The following is an 18,814-nucleotide window of genomic DNA, read 5'->3' as shown; positions in this document are numbered from 1 at the left end:
AGCTACAGTAAAAAGTGAAACAATAAAAATAAAAGTAAAAGTAATAAATGTACGGATATTAATAAAAGTTAAATAAAATTAATAATAAAATACAATAAAAACACAAATAAAACCCACTAAAGTTATAATTAGAAACCTCATTAAGATTCAATGGGCTGTCGTTTGGCGCCACCCTCGGGCCAGATGTTTACATTGGGTTCGCGGTGCATGCTGGGGAGTCAAGTTCTGATGAGCCAATCAGAGGACGGAGGACTCTCCTCACCCGGAAGTAATACATCACAACAACAAAAAAATTGCCGGGAAAATCTGCTCCGCCACAGCTGCTGCTGGAGTCCCTGAAGGAGACATTCAGGAGGAAAGTGTCTTGAGTGTCTTTAGAGGGAATCACTCACCGTGTCTGCGCTTCTATCCGGTACCTGTTCGGGCCGATATGGACGAATACGACGAACTGTTCGAGGTACCGGACGACTTCGACGACCAGTTCGCCGACGAACTGGACGCGTTGGCTCAGATGGAGGGTAAAGGGCAGCTTCCAGACTGTTGTAGGAGCTTTACACAGCATTTGGTTGTAATCTTGAGTTGAAACAGTTGTTATTGATCCGTGAACGTCATGATAAATCTATAACGTTGGATACAAACACTCACAGACCTCTGATACTAATATATATTAATATATATATATATATATATATATATATATATATATATTAGTTGTTGTCCTTTATGTCAGACTGCCTTATCGTCAGCTCTCAGGTTGGATAAATCTAACTTGGCACTCACTTTGGTAGGAAACAAATATAATTATGTAATAAATGACTAATACTTCACTTAATTACTAGTTTAAAGGTTGAAAAAAATCTAATTAATCCTCATTGTCTGACACTAGATAACAATATGTGACTCTATAACAGTAAAAAAAAAAATCAACATATTTAATTAATTAAAGAGAATATTGATTATTAAACATATTCGGAATTATTTTTCTATTCATTGTGTTGCCAGTTGATCACTTCTGTGTTGATTGTTTGTGTTTTGAACGGTTTAGACGAGTCCTCCAAGCTGGGCAGTCGTCAGAAACCGGGTCCAGGAGACGATATCTCCGACATAGAGCACCTCCTGGTTGATCAGCCCATCAGTGAGTTCACTGGGAGGGTACATGGGTGGGGGGGGTTTCACCTTGTTGTGGTTATTTAATGCCGTAAGTTTGAACCTTAAATGTGATCTTTCTCCTTGCAGCCCCGAAGGCGAAGCGGCAGAAGCAGGATGCGGTGCGAGTGTCCAAGCGACTGTTCAACTCGCTGCAGACTCAAGAGAGCAAAGCCCCGTCACAGAGTGATGACATCACACCGCCGTCGTCCCCAGAGCAGTACGAACCCTCTCGCACCGCCAGGTAGGAGGTTACAACGGGTACCACTACGGTTGTGGCTCAGGAGGTAGAGCAGGTTGGGTCCTCTGGTCAGGTGATGGTCAGGTCAGCATCCTGCGTGTTAGCTGACAGTGAAACAGTTGATGTGAGGGAAAAGGAGACATCAGTAGAAGGCAGGTGTGGATCTTTTTACAGAGGATACTTTGTTATGTATCTGGTGCATTAATGGGAATGAAAAAACATTTTATTGTAACTGCATCCACATAGAGTTAAAGAAAGTAAATGTGGTTGAAAATAAGCAATGAAAAGACATTCTGATGCAGGAACACTCAAATAAAATAAATAAATAAATAAATAAAAAAAACCTGATAAGAGTCACTTAAAAGCGAAACATCACAAGGATGAAACATAGTAGTGTACTATATATAGAGACCCAGAAGCACTCCTGGCTGAGTAACAGCTGCAGCTGGTGACACGTCACCTGTGTCGACTATTGAACTACCTTTTTGTTCTTTACCTTTAAAGTCTGTCTTTTTTTATATTTGCTTTTTGAGCCCTTAAAACGTCATCTGTTGTATTCTAGTGGTTTCCAGGCGCTCCTCGTTTTGATACCGAATAGAGCTGCTGAATTAATTTAAATATTACAGAAATGTGTGAGACAACAACATTGTAATAAAGTACTGTAGTTCTGCAGAGATACTCATTGGCCTTTTAATTAGTTTGGTACGCACCCCAACACATGTTACATCATGATTTTAATTGTTTTATTAAGTGGAACTTAATGTTGTGGGGGAGGGATTGATTTACAAGATTTATATATAGACTAAATTAATTTAATGTTTTCTTCTAACGTTACTGACATATTATGGATATGTATCATTATTCACATTTTCACAATATATCAAAATATAGTCATATATTTAAAACAAATCAATAAATTACAAATATTTTAGATTGCAGTCTTCGATACAACAGATCTCTGAACATGTATTGTGTGTTTTAGGTCTACCCCAGCCGTGTTGGATATCAGTGGCTTTGCTACAATCCCAGAGACACCCAGGCGACCTCCCACAGCGGCGCCAGCGTCACTGCATGTGCTGAGGCGGCCTCCTTTAGACGGAGAGTACATCAGTGTGACAGACTCATCAGGGAGTCGGGTCTACCTCAGACAGAAAGACGACACAGGGACAAAGGTTATTCATCTGTGATTATGTCACATTATAAACCCTAATTCATTGTTCACATACAAATGTCTTGTGTCTGATGCTTTATATGTTTAATTCCTGTATTTCTTTGCATTTACTTGTGTGTGTCTCCAGGTAGTGGAGTCCAGAATGGTACCAAACTCCCAGGGTGCACTGGGGCTGCTTGCAGTGCCAATCAGTGTAATGAGAGAACAAGAAGCAGAGAGGGTGAGTGATTTAAAGCTGCTTTTGTTTTGTATAATCTGCCAAGTAGACTCCACATAACCACACTGTTCATTCTCAGTCATCACATGTACTTAATCAGTTTCCCTAAATCCAAATATTTGAGTTTATTTAGCCAAATACAAAGTTTTGAGGCCAAAACATCAAACTGTATGCAGACAGTAATTCACTTTATTTGTGGATGTACCTGTCGGATGGATTTCAGATGTCCCATATGTTGGTGCATGTATCTAGTGAAATCTGAGGCTGTTGACATTTCAAATTTGTTTACATTTCACACAGCATCACCATCGGGTTGTGGAAGAATCTCAGCGTCTTTCAGAGCTGCTGGCCAGGTAACTCACCACCTGTTTCTCTCTCACATTCACACACTGACAAATCTGATTACATTGCAGTACGTGTTTTTTTAAAATTTCTTCTTGGATTCGTGTCGCACACCAGCAGTGTGAACGATGTGTTTGTTGAGCCTGAAAGCAGAGAGGATAAAGAGAACGATGATCCTGAAGACACAGAGGGTCAAACCTCTCGACTCTGGGTGGACAGATTCTCTCCCCGACACTACACAGAGCTCCTCAGTGATGATGTAAGTAACTCTGTGTGATATGACAATATATGACATGTGACGGTAGATAAAAACATCTGTCCTGAATTAGGATAATCGTGAATATCCTCACATGACTTGACTTGAAAAAGCTGTCTAGCTCGCCAGCATACAGTTTAATTATTGATTTCCAGATTTACTTTGAACATTGGGGACAAGGGGGAGCGTGCATTGTTCCATTGTACACTATGGCTGAAGGCTCGGCTTGTCCGTTGTTTCCCCCCACAGAGAAATGTAAACAGGATGTGTGGAAATTTCAAAATACAGAACAGGAAGATGATCTGTGATGCAATAAATACGTGTTTCTTAACAAAATGTAATATGTAAAACCATGTCAATATCGTGTAATGCAATTATTTTGGCCAAATGCCCACTCACAAACTACTTTGATCTGCTCACCTTGCTTTCTCTCTCCCACAAACACACACACACACACTCCCGCCGCCCGTCTCTCCAGTTGTATATTTTTAAAAACACAAGTCATGTTTTGGGTTTTTCACCCGCAATTCAGTTTTCACAAAAGCAGACGAGCCTCACATGGAGCAGACTTGTTGTTAATGTGGAAGTCAAATCAACGTGGCACTGAACGTTTTACCTGCGCCGTGCTTATAAAATATCCATCGTCTCCGAGGACCAGATAAATCTTTTCTCTTTGTGTTTCTCTGCAAAATGCTTAAATGGGTCGCTGGATGTTGAAATACCTTGGTGGCCCTGCCAAGTAAATTCTTATGTGGGGAAACACTGAGACATTAATATTTTATATTTTGGTACATGGTCAATTTAAATTTTGCATAAAGGTTCAGAATAAAAGGAGAAAAACAATCAAATATGAGTAAATACATCTCATTTGTTGAGTATATCATTCAAAATGTAAAAAGAGTTTTCATGTGATTATTTTATTTAAACTGTTTATTCATTGAATTTAGAGAAAATATGCTGTATTGCGATATATTGTGACATTGGGATATGAAATCACCCATATTCTGTGTAACTGACTTCCATTAAGTATCCTACATTGATGCCAGTTGTGTGTGGCTGTCTCATTGTAGTTTACCAACCGCTGTCTGCTCAAGTGGTTGAAACTCTGGGACACTGTTGTGTTCGGAAGAGAGAGGAAGTCCCGCCCTGCCCGGTTTGACCGACAAGCTCCCAACCAGAACTCATTCAAACCCAATCAAGCCAATCCGAACCCGAATCGCTTCAAGAGTAAGATTGAGGTGACAGAGGAGCTACTGGAGGCTGAACTGGACCAGTACAAACGACCTAAATATAAGGTGAACACATCTGCACACTCAGTACAATTTCAGTTTAATGACTTTTAGTTGAAATACATGATATCATTTATTTTGGTCTTTCTCTAGGTGGCATTGTTGTCTGGCCCTCCAGGTTTGGGGAAGACCACCCTGGCTCATATCATTGCAAAGCATGCTGGGTACAATGTGGTGGAAATAAATGCCAGGTTAGACGAGCCATATTAACAACTGACCCAATAATAGTAGTGAATCATAAAAATTTGTTCATAGTAATCCTAATGTTTGCCTCAGCCGTACTGTCGATGTTTTTGCAGTGACGATCGCAGTGCGGAAGTGTTCCAGAAACGCATCGACACAGCGACGCAGATGAAGTCAGTTTTAGGAGCCAATGAGAGACCGAACTGCCTCATTATCGATGAGATTGATGGAGCACCCGCGGTATGTTCTGGACATTTAAAATAAAAAAAGAACGATGATAAAAGTGTTAATTCACTCTTCAATCGTAGTTATAAATGTTTTTCTTTTCGACTGTGGTGTTCGACAGGCTGCAATCAACATTCTGTTAGCAACTCTGAACAAGAAAGACGGACACGGCGGGGAGGCTGGTTCAGAGACTGCGAAGAAGAAAAAGAAGAAGGAGTCACTCCTGCTTCGACCAATCATCTGCATCTGTAACGACCTGTAAGAGACACTGTGGTGTTTAACAGCATCAAAATCTGATTCTATTTTATTTTGTTATTTGTTTATGTTTCCTTTGGTAAGAAGTAATGGCGAAAGGTAAAAAGGTGCCTGCAAATAAATGCTAACAGTTGATAAGAAGAGGGCAGGATTTGGCTGCGAACAACAAAGACTATACAAATAATGAGATATAAAATGTATAGAAACTGCTGTACTGCATTTTTTTGTTAAATTAAAATATTACCCCTGATGTAAATTATCTTAGCCGTAGTGCTGATTTAGAGTTTTCTATGCAGCCATTATCTGATCCTCTCTTTTCTTTTAGTTATGTTCCAGCTCTCAGACCTCTCAGGCTGCAAGCCTTCCTCCTGAATTTCCCCCAGACTCAGCCTTCCCGCCTCGCGCAGAGACTGGCAGAGGTCAGCGCACACACACACACACACACGCACACACACACACACACACACACACACACATAGAGGAGTACACAAGCATCTCTGAACACCCTAATAATCCATGTCTACATTCATTTTCTGTTTGCAGATCTCACTCCGGCAGGGGATGAAGGCAGACACAGGCAGCCTCATGTCGCTGTGTGAGAAGACGGACAACGACATTAGGTCTTGCATCAACACCCTGCAGGTGGGTGGCGGCACTGTGAAGGAGAGTCTGTGGATTGCATGAGGAGTTCAGTAGTATGCAGTATAATTATATCACATTATGTGTTCTTGTCTGTACAGTTCCTCCATGGTCGCGGCCACAAGCAGGTGGACAGCAAAACCATCCAGTGTATCTCTGTGGGGCAGAAGGACCAGAACAAAGGCTTGTTCCATCTGTGGCAGGAGATCTTCCAGTTACCGCGTATAAAACGGTAAAGTGTGTCTCCGTTTGTCATGAAATTGTAAATGTTGTGCTGTATTTGCTGGATACTTTCTTTTTCTGGAAACACATTCACTATAAGCATCCAAAGTTCAGGTTTTCAAACATTTTGAAATGAAGCACCGATTCTGTAAAAGATTTGATGCTGCTGTGCTTCTACGACTATACAGAGTCCCTGCGTTTTCATTGGGATCCATCTTAATTTTTACTTACTGATAACACCAACAGGGAAATCTGAAACTATGTGCTAGTCTTGAAAAGTCTTAAAAAGCATTGATTTCAGTTTCCTAAAAAAAAAAAAAATTAATTATTATAAATATTATTTTACAAAGATCAAAGCAATAAAAATAGTTATCAAATGTTTTCATATGCGATTGTTGCAAAAACTGTCCCCAGTATATTTCTCTTCCAGACCTTCTGACCTGATGTGAAATATGTCGACCTTAAATAAGTCATCCTTCCATCTTTTGTCTTTCTGTTGCTCATCCAGCTTTGGTTTCAAGATATTGTTAGAAATTATTGTTTTATACTGGTGGAAAAACTGTGATTCAAGTGCGAATAAATCTTCTATATCTAATAATCTCTCTTACTTTGGCTGGTGTGATCTTGAATCGGGTATTAAATGCCATTCATGTGGCAGTCGTGAATGTTACTTGGTGAACGCTGCAGAAACCCTGTTTGTTTTATGATCTGTGAGCCTTAATGAAGAGCAGTAATCATAAACGCAATACAATCTATAACCTCTTATCTGTTACCTCTCGCTGCTTCTTCGGCCCTAAATAATTAGATTGCAACTCAATGTTTAAATTTGTTCTTTCAGGAAACGTATTGGTCAAGGTTTTGAGGAGGCACCAGGTTCAGGCGGTGGAGCTCAGAGGTTTCAGCACATTCTGAACTTGGCTTACTCTAGTGGCGAGTATGAAAAGGTTTCTCAGGTAATGAACATTTTATTGAAATGAATATAAAGAAAACACTTCCCCGTGCTTTACTAGCATTGAACTGAACCATCTGTCTCTTTTCCTCAGGGTCTGTATGAAAATTATCTGTCCATGCGTGTGAGGGATCCCAACCTGCAGAGTGTGTGTGAGGCTCTCGATTGGCTGTCGTTTTCTGACCGTCTGAACCAAGTGATTCTGCACGGGCAGAACTTCTCCCTGATGAGATACCTGCCCTTCCTGTCAGTCACGTTCCACTTCCTGTTTGCCCACACACACGTGCCCCGCATCAGCTATCCCCACAGTCAGCATGAGGTACTTATCAACTACAGTCACCAATGTGTAGAAGAACTCAAGTAACAGCACAATATATTACATGAAGACAGATAAAGTTACAGATCAATAAAAGCAAAAATGATTAAGAGAAATGAGATGAAAAGTTTTTTTGGCAGGAAAATCTGGGTAATAAGAACTGAGGTATCATCACTGAGTCATTATTGTCTCCTCTCCAGGCTGCCTCCCGGCTCGTCAGCTGCAAGAACGCTTTGTGTACCATGTTGGCTGACATCCCAGCATGCATCAGAATGAGGATCAGCCAGCTCAGCCTGACCCTCGATATGCTCACGCTGCTCCTCGACATCATCTGTCCCAAACTACGGCCTGTATGTATAAGAATGTACAGTCTGTATGTGTTTGTGTGTTATGAGGCTTTTCCACCACCTTAGTATGGTACGGCTCTGCTCGACTCGCTCTTTTTCCCACTGTGGATAGTACCTGGTACTTTATTTAACCTCAGTCGAGGTTCCAGGGGAGTTGAGCTGATGCTAAAAAGTGATGTGAAAACACTGCAGACCACTGATTGTCAGAGGGAACCGACACAAAATCGACACGGGACAATCCTGGAATAGCAACTACAATTTATTTAGTCACTCAAAAACTGCCATTTTGTTTTTCTATGGCAGTGCAGTTTAACATTCAGTTTTTTAGTTAATTATATTGCGTATAGCGTAAACTTTCATTGCAACTAATAATAAACCCTGTGTGTTTGTTCCAGGTGAACCCGCAGCTGTTCAGCAGCAGAGAGAAAGAGCAGATGCGTGAGCTGATCGACACCATGCTGGCATACAACCTCTCATACAGGCAGGACCGCACGCCCGAGGGACAATACGCATACATGCTGGAGCCGTGAGTACACACACACACACACACACACACACACACACACACACACACACACACACACACACGCTGCATATTACATGTGGACTCCTGCAGAGCAGAGATGTGTTTCTGGGGTGTTGAAGGTCACTGCTCTTGTCCACACTGTGGTTCTCTGCATGGAGGCTTAGAGAGTAATCCTTTTTCCACCTGGTGTGTGTATGATGGTAGTGGTGTGGGAGCAGAGTAGCAAGCTGCAAAGCCTCACTGGTGGGGTACAGGTGGATGGACAAGCGGATCAATGGATGGATGAGTGAGGTTGGAAATATTAGAGCAGGGAAATTGGGAGGGATGAAGTTTAGATAAAGTGATCTGAGATATTGAAGCATGTTGCAATAAAAGATAAAAACTGAAAGGATCAGAATTTACCACATTTTGGTTCAAACTTGTGCTACGCTTTAGCTTCGTTTATGTTGGACCTTTGACTCCTGAGGACAGTGGAGACTCTGGTGTTGGTAGAATGGAATAACTAGACGTGCATCTCAGCCATGCCGGACCAGACTGAGGAGCGGTCGGGCGCCCGCGGGGGCTCCCTCCTGCAGGCTCGCTGTGACCAAGTGCTGGTCACCAACGACTGGTGCCTGCCTCTGGTGTTGGCTCTTCTTCTGCTTCTGCTGATCTACACCTTCCTGTACCTTCCCTCTCTGGCTCACCACAACACCACTCTCTGATACCTCGTGGAGAAAGACTAGGAACGCAACAGTGAATGTAAACGTTTAAATTTGCAGACGGCGGATACGCCCAATCCCAGCAGGATTATTTGATTGGACTGCTCTTTTTTTGGGACACTGTTGTTGATTGGTCAGACTTTGGCAGAATTATTAATTTTGTCTGGTTTTAGGAGGCTGTGAGTAGGTAGAGACATGTGGAGAAGAAGAGCGGGAAAGATTAGGTGAATTCACTTTGTTCATTACAAATCATTCTCTTTTTGGAGCCAAAGGACATTTTGGACAACCTATAACCATCATGTGCTTTAACGTGGAACTTTTATCTCATCTGTTATTGTCGTCTGACAACAAATGAACGCAGTCACTACATTTGCAGTAATATTTGTACAATCTTGATATCTGAGAATGAATGTGAATATAGTTTAACATTTCTAAATAATTAACAGAGCTAAATGTAAGTAACTTAAGGTTAAATAAATGTACCTTGAATGTACTTAAGTCTATGAATTATACTTGGCTGTCATAGAGGATGTAGTTGTTTGTGCTTTCAGCTCTAATAACTAACCAGATAACTGTAAATGTGTTACCCAAAGGTTAAACTACTTAATATTAGCTGCACAGTGCATTATCCATCATGTTAAAGGGGAAGATGAACCAGTCAAGCGTCTCTTTGTTTGAGTTTGATGATAACACGTCATATATTTTATATAACTTGCAATAAATCGCTCACAGTCACATAGATTGGTATTATCTTATTCAATTCCTGATAGAACTAAATACAACAAGTTTACTGGCACGTACTGTGTGTGTGCGTGTGTGTGTGTGTGTGTGGAGAGATGGAGATCAGCAGTAAGAGGATTAAGGTTTTAGAGTAGGACAGATTCAGGGTTTTATTCTGGAAAACATGAACCATGGCACCAAAAGAGGAAGCTTTTTGTTATTTTGTTTGTCATCTAACAGGGTTCACCTCTGTGTCAGTGTGTGCCTGGGTTTAAACTATGTGTGTCCTCTTGTTGTTCGTGTAGGAGCCATAAACTAAAATATGTGTGTTTGCAGGCGGGTTGAAGAGGTAGTGAGGTACCCGGGCTTGCCTCCGCGCCGGCAGCTGACGTATCAGGCCAAGCAAACCATCAGCAGAGAGATGGAGCAAGAGAAGATGAGAAGAGCCGAGCAACTGATGCTGCAACGAAACCCTGTAGTGGTGAGACTTCAAATACGCAGCACGTTGTACACGACAGATTGTGGGGTTGTTATATACAGTGCAGCCTGTAGATAATCAGGTCACTGTGTGTGTGTGCGTGTGTTAATAATCTAATGTATTTGTAATCTGTGTCTGTGTCTGTGTGATGCAGAAAGAAAAAGAAGAAAAAAAGATTGCTGGTCCCAAACCAACGAGGAACCATCAGCAGAGGCTGGAGAACATTGTCAAACAGACCACAGTGGAGACCAGGGTGAGACACACAAACACTCGCTTTTATATACAAATACAAATAACTTTATTGTCCACAACGTTGAGATTTCTCTTCGGTTTCACCATAAGCCTACAAATCAGTATCCTAGTCTACCACATCCTACTTTTATTTATTACTTAGAAGGGCATTACTTTGCTATAACCATTAGAGTTGTTCCAATACCAGTATCAGAGATTCCTCCCATACTGCCTAAAATGTGGTATTAGGTATCACTGAGTATGTGTGTCTGTGCACCGATACAATACCATGTGATTTATTAGCCCCCTAACAACACCCAGGCACTTCCCAGCAATGTTCTGTTTACCTTTATTTTCCCGGGATAGCAAAGTGAAGACCCACCCTACTCTCACTGTGACAAAGGGCTTAACCTGAGAGCCAGACCATAAAACAAGGATAGGTCACATGGGCTGAGTAGTATATGCTTATAAAATGCTATCAGGGAAAAATCTCTAGTTACCATAAACAAACAAATCTGATGGTGTACCTTGTAGGGAGAAGCTTTTTATCCCCACACGGGGAAGTGAATCTCCATAATGTGACAGAGTTTTGGTCCCACAAGATTATTTATACAAGTACAAACCAACCTGTGGTCTGAGCTCAATATGAGAGATGGGTCAGCAACACTAACTGACACCTGCAAGGAGAGATGTGCTCTGCTGCTCAAGAAGTATTTTCAGTCTTATGACCTCCTACTTTTTCTGCAAAGTACTAAAAGATTTTTTTATTGTTTATTTATTTAAAGAATCCCATTAAGAGTATATTATGGGCCTCTAGTCTTCCTCAAAAATACAGTACAAACATGCAATAGGATGACTAGAAGATGAGTTTTTAGAGGCATTTGTGTTCATTCTTTGGTTATTTGAGAACCTCATTAACTGGAGAAGCAGCATCCTCTGTCTACCAGTATTGTATGTGTTAGTGGATGCCTGTAGGTGGAGCCAGAGAGGAGCAGCTGCCATGTGTTTGCACTGAACATCAGAGTCTCTCTGGATGAGCTGCAGCCTTATAATAGTTCAGCCACAGAGTGATAGAGAGAGTAAGCCTCTAGAGGGCAGAAAAGAGGATAATGAGAAGCCACTGGGTTATTGTCCCTAATGGTGAAACTGGGAAATGAGGCTAATGAGAGTTGTGTGTGCATTCATGTGATTGTTCATTGTTCATTGACCTGGTTGTCGAGGACAGTGTTTTAGAAACTTACTGATTTAACTTCATCCCTGTCGTCACTCTGTGTTTGTGTCGTGCAGCCGGAGGTGGATTTCTTCGGTCGAGCTGTTGCCCCCAAACCTCAGAGACTGCAGACGTCCTCAGACACAGGTACTGTGTGACATTAGTGTAGCTTCATTTATCCAAACACTTTCGAGAACACGGGCTGTGTAGGGGAAAATGCCTCAAGGCACATCAGGTCCAAACACACCACAGGTGATCACTGATGTGTGTTATATAACGCTTCTGATTTAGAGCTCTTGTGGCAGACTGCAGGCAGCAGATCTGGACTGTCAACAGCACAGCCGCCTGCATAATGTTGGTAATATCATATTTCTATTAGCAACATAAAGGACTAGACATCTACAGCCTCCTTCCTATAGTTGGACACAATCCAAATAGAATAAACAGTATACATATTTAATTTATTTAATGTTTAATCCTGCCTAAATTACTAGGTTTGCCACATTTCAAGTCCTGTAGTCAGTGTAGCTCCAGAAACCCTATAAAGGTTTGGAGAGAGGTTACTGTGGTTTGCCTGCCAGTCGCTTTGTGTCACTGGAAACAAACCTGACTGCTGTGTTCACGCCAAAAATAGCACATTAGCATAAACAATAGGGGTCTTGAACAGAGTTGAGTAGCTTGTTCTCTCTCATCCAACATGGCCACCTGGGATAAATATTTTCAAAATAGTGTTTCCACTTTGCATACAGCTTTTGGAAAAGCATATTACTGTTCCTCTGTGGCCTCTTTTAATATCCACTAAAAGACCCAGATATTCAGCGAAAGGCTTCTGTTATTGAGCATCGGTAGCGGCTGTACAGTACATTTTTATTCAAATCAAACAATTCAAACAAAGATTCATCGTTTAGTAGTCGTGGCAATTAAACACAGACCTATTAAAATCACTAACCTTCCTGAAAGCACTGCATTCCCCAAATTGATCAACGGTGTAATCAGGCTGGAAACGCAGAGCTGTGGCTGTTTTTAGGTCAGCAACAGGATTCTGCGGACTAAAACAGCTCCAAAATCCCACGTCCTGATTACCTTGATTACCTGTGGCTCGGATTCACCAAATTTGCAACGTGAGATCATTTTGCTGTTCCTGTTCATTTTTACATGTTTTGTTAAACAAAACAAACACCATATTTGCATGAGCGTGCGAGAGCCCTGTAGGGCACACTGAGTCTCACTGACAGTTTCATAGATATGTATCTGTAGTTCATGTGGTCAAAATGACTCAATTAACGTCACCCACACTCTCACTGCTGAATGAAGGCTGTGTTATAAGTACGGCTCCATTTAGTCTTTAAAATGTCAGATAATGGGGGTTATTCAGGTGTGAACATTTGCAGCACTCTCATCTGAAGTACTTCATTTTATCACTTTCATTTATTAAACTAGAGCAGAATCAATTAGTTGATTAAATTATTCAGTAACGATTTTGGATAATCATTTAAAAAAATGCCAGAAACTGATTATTTGCTGGTTGTCTTTCTCTGCTATGAAAATAAACTGAATATTTGTGGGTTTAAGAGAAAAACAGTAAGTTTGAAGGTGATGACATTAAGCTCTTTCATGTTTCAAGTTCATCAAGAAAACAAAACAAAAATGATAATGGGTAGTTGAAGCCGTAGATCAACCCATTACTTTACTTTCCGGTCAGTTAACTATTAGATGAATTAGTCATGAGATCACTCGAGAGGAGCTCTAACAGCCTGTAAGTGCCTCCTCTTTTGATCAGCCCTGTAGTGTCTTTTTAAAAAAAAATGCTCTTTCCCTCTCTCTGTAGGTGAGAAGTGTCCGGTTCTTTCTATGGGAACAGCAGTGGGCAACAGTGACGTGTGGTTTCGGTTCAACGAGGGCATGTCCAACGCTGTCAGAAGAAATGTCTACATCAGAGAACTACTGTAACCCCCCCCCCCCACACACACACACACACACACACACACACACACACACACACATAATTCTTTGTGTTATATGTATATATATATAAAACATCTGAATAAATCCCCAAATCCAGCTGTTAAATTCAAAACAGTCTTTATTTTGATTGACAGTGTAAAGAGCCAATAAAAACGTGTTGTTGAACATTTCTCAGCAGTCCATCAAAACAGACGTCTAGAAAGCTACTCAGTGCTGTACACTCACACACACACAGTAGTCTTCACATAAATTAAAAGCATTCAGGAGTCTCCCAATAAATAAACATGATAATAGCAATAATATGAGTGAGAGTGTGTGTGTGTGTGAGAGTGAGAGTAAATGAGTGAGTTAGTGCAGCGTGACTTTGAGTGTGGGAGTGCATGATTCTTTAGTTTATATGCATCCGTGATTGTGTGTGTGTGTGTGTGTGTGTGAGACTCAGGCTACCTTCAGGGACATATTTCAGACTACAGACCAGTTAATTGGGGACGGCTTCTCCAATCGGGGACAAAAGACGTGTCCCCACTTTGGAAAAAAAGGTTAAGATTAGGGTTCGGCTATTGGTGGTTTTCCTATGGTTCATCTCGAGGAAATAAATGGATAATGAAAGTCTATGTAATGCCCCCAAAAGTGACATAAGTAAACATATGTATGTGTGTGCGTGCGTGCGCGCGTGTGTGTGTGTCTGTGTGTGACCATTAGAGGATCACACACTTGCCCTTCTCCACCCAGGGGTTGGCTCTCATCAGCTCCGGGTTCAGAAATGGATCTTCACAAACACAACCCTCAATCCACTTCACCAGTCTACAGACAGAAAAAAACACTCACCATCAGCACAAGTATACTAAAAATACTTATATGTGTGTGTGTGTGTGTGTGTGTGTGTGTGTGTGTGTGTGTATACACAGTACACACTCACTCAGTAACGGTGATGGAGGATTTCTCTCTGTTGATTGCCAGCTGATATTGAAGGCTTTCCACTTCTCTCCTCATCTGTGGAACGTCTAACTCCTCCATGATGCTACTGCTGTTCACACACACACACAGAGGGGAAAAGAAACACACAACAGACTGAAGCTCGAGTAGATTACACAAGTTCAGACACACAGATGTCGCATCAAAACTCAAGTGGAGTAAAAAAATAAATAAAATGAACCAAATGTTTTGTTGTAAGAGAGCCAGTGAAGTTCAGCTACAGTTCAGTCTTGTATTAAAAAAAATCTAATTCTGCTTTCACATGAGCAAATATCTGAAGTTGTACAGTGAACAGAGCGAAATAAACTGTAATTATGTGTTTATTGTACAATGAGGATGTCACTGTCTTACTGGTTTCTAACCTTTTTTTGAACGAAAAGCAACATACCAGAGTTTGTCTTCCCTTTATTGGAATATTTTTTAGAAAAAAGAGGAAAGTAGGTATAAAAAAAGCTTACATGTTTATTTTTTTGTGCCTTTTTAAAAAACATTGTGATAGTCCAGCTTAAGATGGACAAGAAAGGAGGCGCCCTGGTAGAGCTGGTGCCCCATGAACCAAAGCTGCGTCCTTGCTGCAGCGGCCGTGGGTTCGACTCTGTGGTCCTTTGCCTACTCTCACCCCCCCCCCCCTCTCATTTCCTGTCACTGTCTACTGAATACTATATATTAAAGGTTATAAAAGCCCCAAAATATATGTATATAAAAAAATAAAATGGATGGTCAAGAAAGTGGGAGAGAGAGAGGGCTAATAGAGCTGGATTCAAACCGGGGCCGCTGCAGTCAGGACTCAGAGTGAGCTACCAGGACGACCCTGAAAAAAACATCTGTGATTATGTGAAGCAGAAATATGTTTCAAGTCATCCTCTGACCCCATTGGTGGGAAGCACTAATCTGTCTGTTAGCTTTATTACAATATCTGATTTTTTTTAAAAAAGCCTTTGGGGAGCTTCACTGAACCGCAGAGGAAGTGGTTAATAGGACGTAGGCATATTGATGTTGTTGACCCATTTATTGAGACCATATGCCAAATAGTATTTTTCCAATAAAGCATCTTGTGTATGAGTGCTTCTGCTAGTGAAGGACATTCTCTTGTTTGAACCTTAAACTTTAAAGTAGAAGTAGAAACAGCTCAGTGTAGAAGTGCTCTAGTTTGTGAGTTTCTTACTGCCAGAAAATCCCACAAAAAAAAAAAAGACCAAAACCAAAAACATATTACTCCGTCTCTTCATACTTTCCAGCTTCCCTCCCCTGTCTGTCGCTCTCACCCCCCTTATTGGTTAGTACTGACGACGTAAATCAGTAAAAATCAGGTCACATATATATAGTTTCATATTTAAAAATAGGCTCAGTAATTCCATAACCAGGCACTGCAGCCTTCATCAAATGTTACTCAAACAATAATGAACAGTACTTTTGTTAGGGGACTATTTTCACCGGCGGATTATCACACATCTGAGTGTTTGAGGCAGCGTGGTCGGTGTATGTGGGATCAACTCAAAATTAACTACAATGTGTATTCATGGTAATAAAGGAAGTTGTCAGCCACGGTAACAGCGTGGCTTTGATGTGTTTTATTCCTCTGAGCTGTCTCAACATTTGTTAAAAGGATCAATTCATAGCTGGTTTTTGGTATTTTCATGGGATTTGTTAATGAAATAAAGGAATATACTTATAAATCATAAAAATATTCTTAAAGTAAAGTAAAAGTGTAGAAGAATTTAAGCAGGAAAATGTCCTTAACCACCAATAGTAGAAGTACTTAATGTGTTAGATATTAATATTTTGACAGCAGCACGTCAGTGGTTGTAACAGGTCCCGTTGGTACAAATGTGAGGCTGCTTTTATTAGTTTTATCTACAGCAGTGAACCCTGTTTCAAGAGATTATAATGTTTCATACTGTATATAAAGTACTTACATGTTTATAAGTACCAGTAAAACAGTTGGACTGAATTACACAGAGAGGAGATTTTGTTAATTGAACAAAACGATTGTAGAGTTGAATCAACACCTCTCTAAAACAGTTTAAAACAGCCATAATAACCTTCATGAAGATATGATTTACTGCAGGACTGTTTGATCAAGTGAAAATAATAAGTTGCACCAAATAGAAAAAAAAACCTTTCATAGTAAAAACCTGGAAGTTCGTTCAACTTAAACTGTTTGAGGAAACCAATGAAACAGTTTAAATGTATTAACTCCAACAATTGAAGCATGAATGAATCTTTGATTTGAGTATCTCGTTTATTGTCGAGGTAAATTAAGTTAATTGTACTTAAAACTAGTGAGTGTATTACACTCGAATGCAGCATTTCTCCAAACGTATTTAACGTGTGTTAACAGAATTTATCTGAAGACAAACTTTAATGCATCTTTATACAAATGTTTCTCTTCCACTAAAGCAAATTGTTACATTACCTGTCAGATCAGCTGACGTATGATTAAAAAAAACCCATTTTATTATAAAATATAAAGTCAACTTTTAAAGAAAACAAGTCGACAGCTCAAACTGGAATTTTATAATCAAATAGTTAAAATACTCCACAAATGAGTTATTGGTTCATTTTTGATTTTGGGTTTAATGTATGGGAATTTATGTGTTCGCTCACTTCTTTTATGAAGATATTAGGATTTACAGTGTAAAATCAAGTTGCAGCATAACACTAAAGTACAATTTGAAGGTATTTATACTCAACTTCAGTACAGTTCAACTTCTCAGAGTCTCTTTACATTTCCGGCTCTTTAAAATAAAAAAATAAAATAACCCTGGAGTGATCCAACAAAGTGCCCCGGCTGCTTTTACTGTCTTATATTTGTACTTATTGTAAAGTCTGCCCCACCCTGCCACAGGCCACATTACAGCAGAGAGAGAGAGAGAGAGAGAGAGAGAGAGAGAGAGAGAGAGAGAGAGAGAGAGAGAGAGAGAGAGAGAGAGAGAGAGAGCCCAGATGAGAGTTCAGACCGACCATGGATCAGTTAAGTCCTCCCTATTGGAAACTGTCTCTCCCTCCTCCTCCTCCTCCTCTCACCCTCTTCATCTTTTTTTAATGGATCTAAGTAAGTCGGCTGCCCGGTTTCCTCCACCAGCATCCATCCTGCAGCAGCCAGCTGTTCCACGATGAAGAAGGGAGGCCTTCATCATTTAATTATAAATCTGCTCCTAATGTGTTACAGTGGCAGCAGTCTCCATCACTCAGCAGCTATTTAAAGGCAGATCCTCACACATCCACCCTGAATTAACTCGCTTTTCAAACACATCAACAGCAGTGAGTGTATGTGTGTGTGTGTGTGTGTGTGTGAGGATAAAGACGAGTATAGATGCTATCACAGTGTGTCTAAAAAAAACAGGAGGTCAAACGCAGATGTATCGTGATTATTATATGTGGATGGAAACAAACAAACACAGATACACACAAACAACAGCCGCTCTTACCGTCGGGGCCCACCGGAGATAGACCGCTGGTCGATTTAATGTGCAGCCGAGCTGATGGAGGATGCAGGCGACAATAACAGCTGAGAGTCGGTGCAGTTTCCCCGGCAGAGGAGTCCGGCTTCAGTGCAGGCAGGAGGAAGAGGAAGAGGAAGAAGAAGAAGGAGGAGGTGGCTGTATGTGTGTGTCGGCTGTCCGCGGTGCAGGGCACTCCCCTGCGCTCCTCTCCGGTAGCGACTGGATGCGGGATGCGCAGGGCGGAGAAAACGAGCCCCCCCCCCCCACTCAGCCGCCTGGTTTTGACTGTCAAACGAGGTCTGGAGTCGAGGACGGATCCTGTATGGAAATCTGGACACGCAAAAAAAACCACGCAAATGAGGACGCTCCGGAGGGAAAACAAGCCGGGGGAGTTCATGTTTTTATTCAGTCGACCGGAGATGAGGTCGGTTTGTGTGTTAGGATGAAAGTAAAAAGGAGAAATTTGAGGTTGAAAACACAAAATATGTTCGTTTTTTTTTTTTTTCTTGGGTTAATAAGTCACAAAAAACCATCTGAGATGAGGATTTATCATCTTATATGTTTATATATTTATTATCTGTCTTATAAGAAATAAGAATTGACCAATACAGATACTGATTATTAGTGATCAAGCAGACTGATATACATTACAATAAAGTTTAATATCTTCAGTCCAAATTTAGAAGCAGCGGAGTTTAAATAAGCACATTTTGCTACTAAAGTACCACAAAAGCACAATTATGCATGATTTATTAACTTCCACT

At 40.8% G+C, this 18,814-nt stretch overlaps 2 protein-coding genes across 4 annotated transcripts; one reads left to right on the top strand and one right to left on the bottom strand.

The window, feature by feature from the left end:
* The first annotated feature begins 285 nt into the window (after positions 1–285).
* Positions 286–14,935, top strand: chtf18 (CTF18, chromosome transmission fidelity factor 18 homolog (S. cerevisiae)). 2 transcript variants are annotated; one of them, XM_051386682.1, is made up of 22 exons: positions 286–518; positions 1,046–1,135; positions 1,237–1,390; positions 2,370–2,559; positions 2,686–2,778; positions 3,076–3,128; positions 3,238–3,376; positions 4,444–4,668; positions 4,756–4,853; positions 4,962–5,085; positions 5,192–5,328; positions 5,651–5,744; positions 5,869–5,967; positions 6,066–6,196; positions 7,025–7,139; positions 7,230–7,454; positions 7,652–7,801; positions 8,194–8,324; positions 10,082–10,226; positions 10,378–10,476; positions 11,742–11,811; positions 13,493–14,935. In XM_051386682.1, the coding sequence occupies exons 1-22, from the start codon at positions 431–433 to the stop codon at positions 13,612–13,614; spliced, it is 2,772 nt and encodes a 923-aa protein (XP_051242642.1). In that variant the 5' UTR covers positions 286–430; the 3' UTR covers positions 13,615–14,935. The 2 variants fall into 2 exon arrangements, with proteins under 2 accessions (XP_051242642.1, XP_051242641.1); XM_051386681.1 differs by having other exon boundaries at positions 3,235–3,376.
* Positions 13,730–18,272, bottom strand: LOC127355632 (guanine nucleotide-binding protein G(I)/G(S)/G(O) subunit gamma-13). Of its 2 annotated transcripts, none has more exons than XM_051386688.1 (3): positions 18,036–18,272; positions 14,549–14,653; positions 13,730–14,433 (listed from the first exon to the last, which is right to left on the bottom strand). In XM_051386688.1, exons 2-3 carry the CDS (start codon positions 14,644–14,646, stop codon positions 14,328–14,330), a joined length of 204 nt encoding a protein of 67 aa, XP_051242648.1. In that variant the 5' UTR covers positions 14,647–14,653; positions 18,036–18,272; the 3' UTR covers positions 13,730–14,327. The 2 variants fall into 2 exon arrangements, with proteins under 2 accessions (XP_051242648.1, XP_051242647.1); XM_051386687.1 differs by having other exon boundaries at positions 14,549–14,656; positions 18,036–18,267.
* Between the last annotated feature and the right edge of the window lie 542 nt (positions 18,273–18,814).

Source organism: Dicentrarchus labrax, unplaced genomic scaffold (genome assembly GCF_905237075.1).
Source record: "Dicentrarchus labrax unplaced genomic scaffold, dlabrax2021, whole genome shotgun sequence".
NCBI classification, from domain to species: domain Eukaryota; kingdom Metazoa; phylum Chordata; class Actinopteri; family Moronidae; genus Dicentrarchus; species Dicentrarchus labrax.
This window is presented reverse-complemented; position numbering and strand designations above follow the sequence as displayed.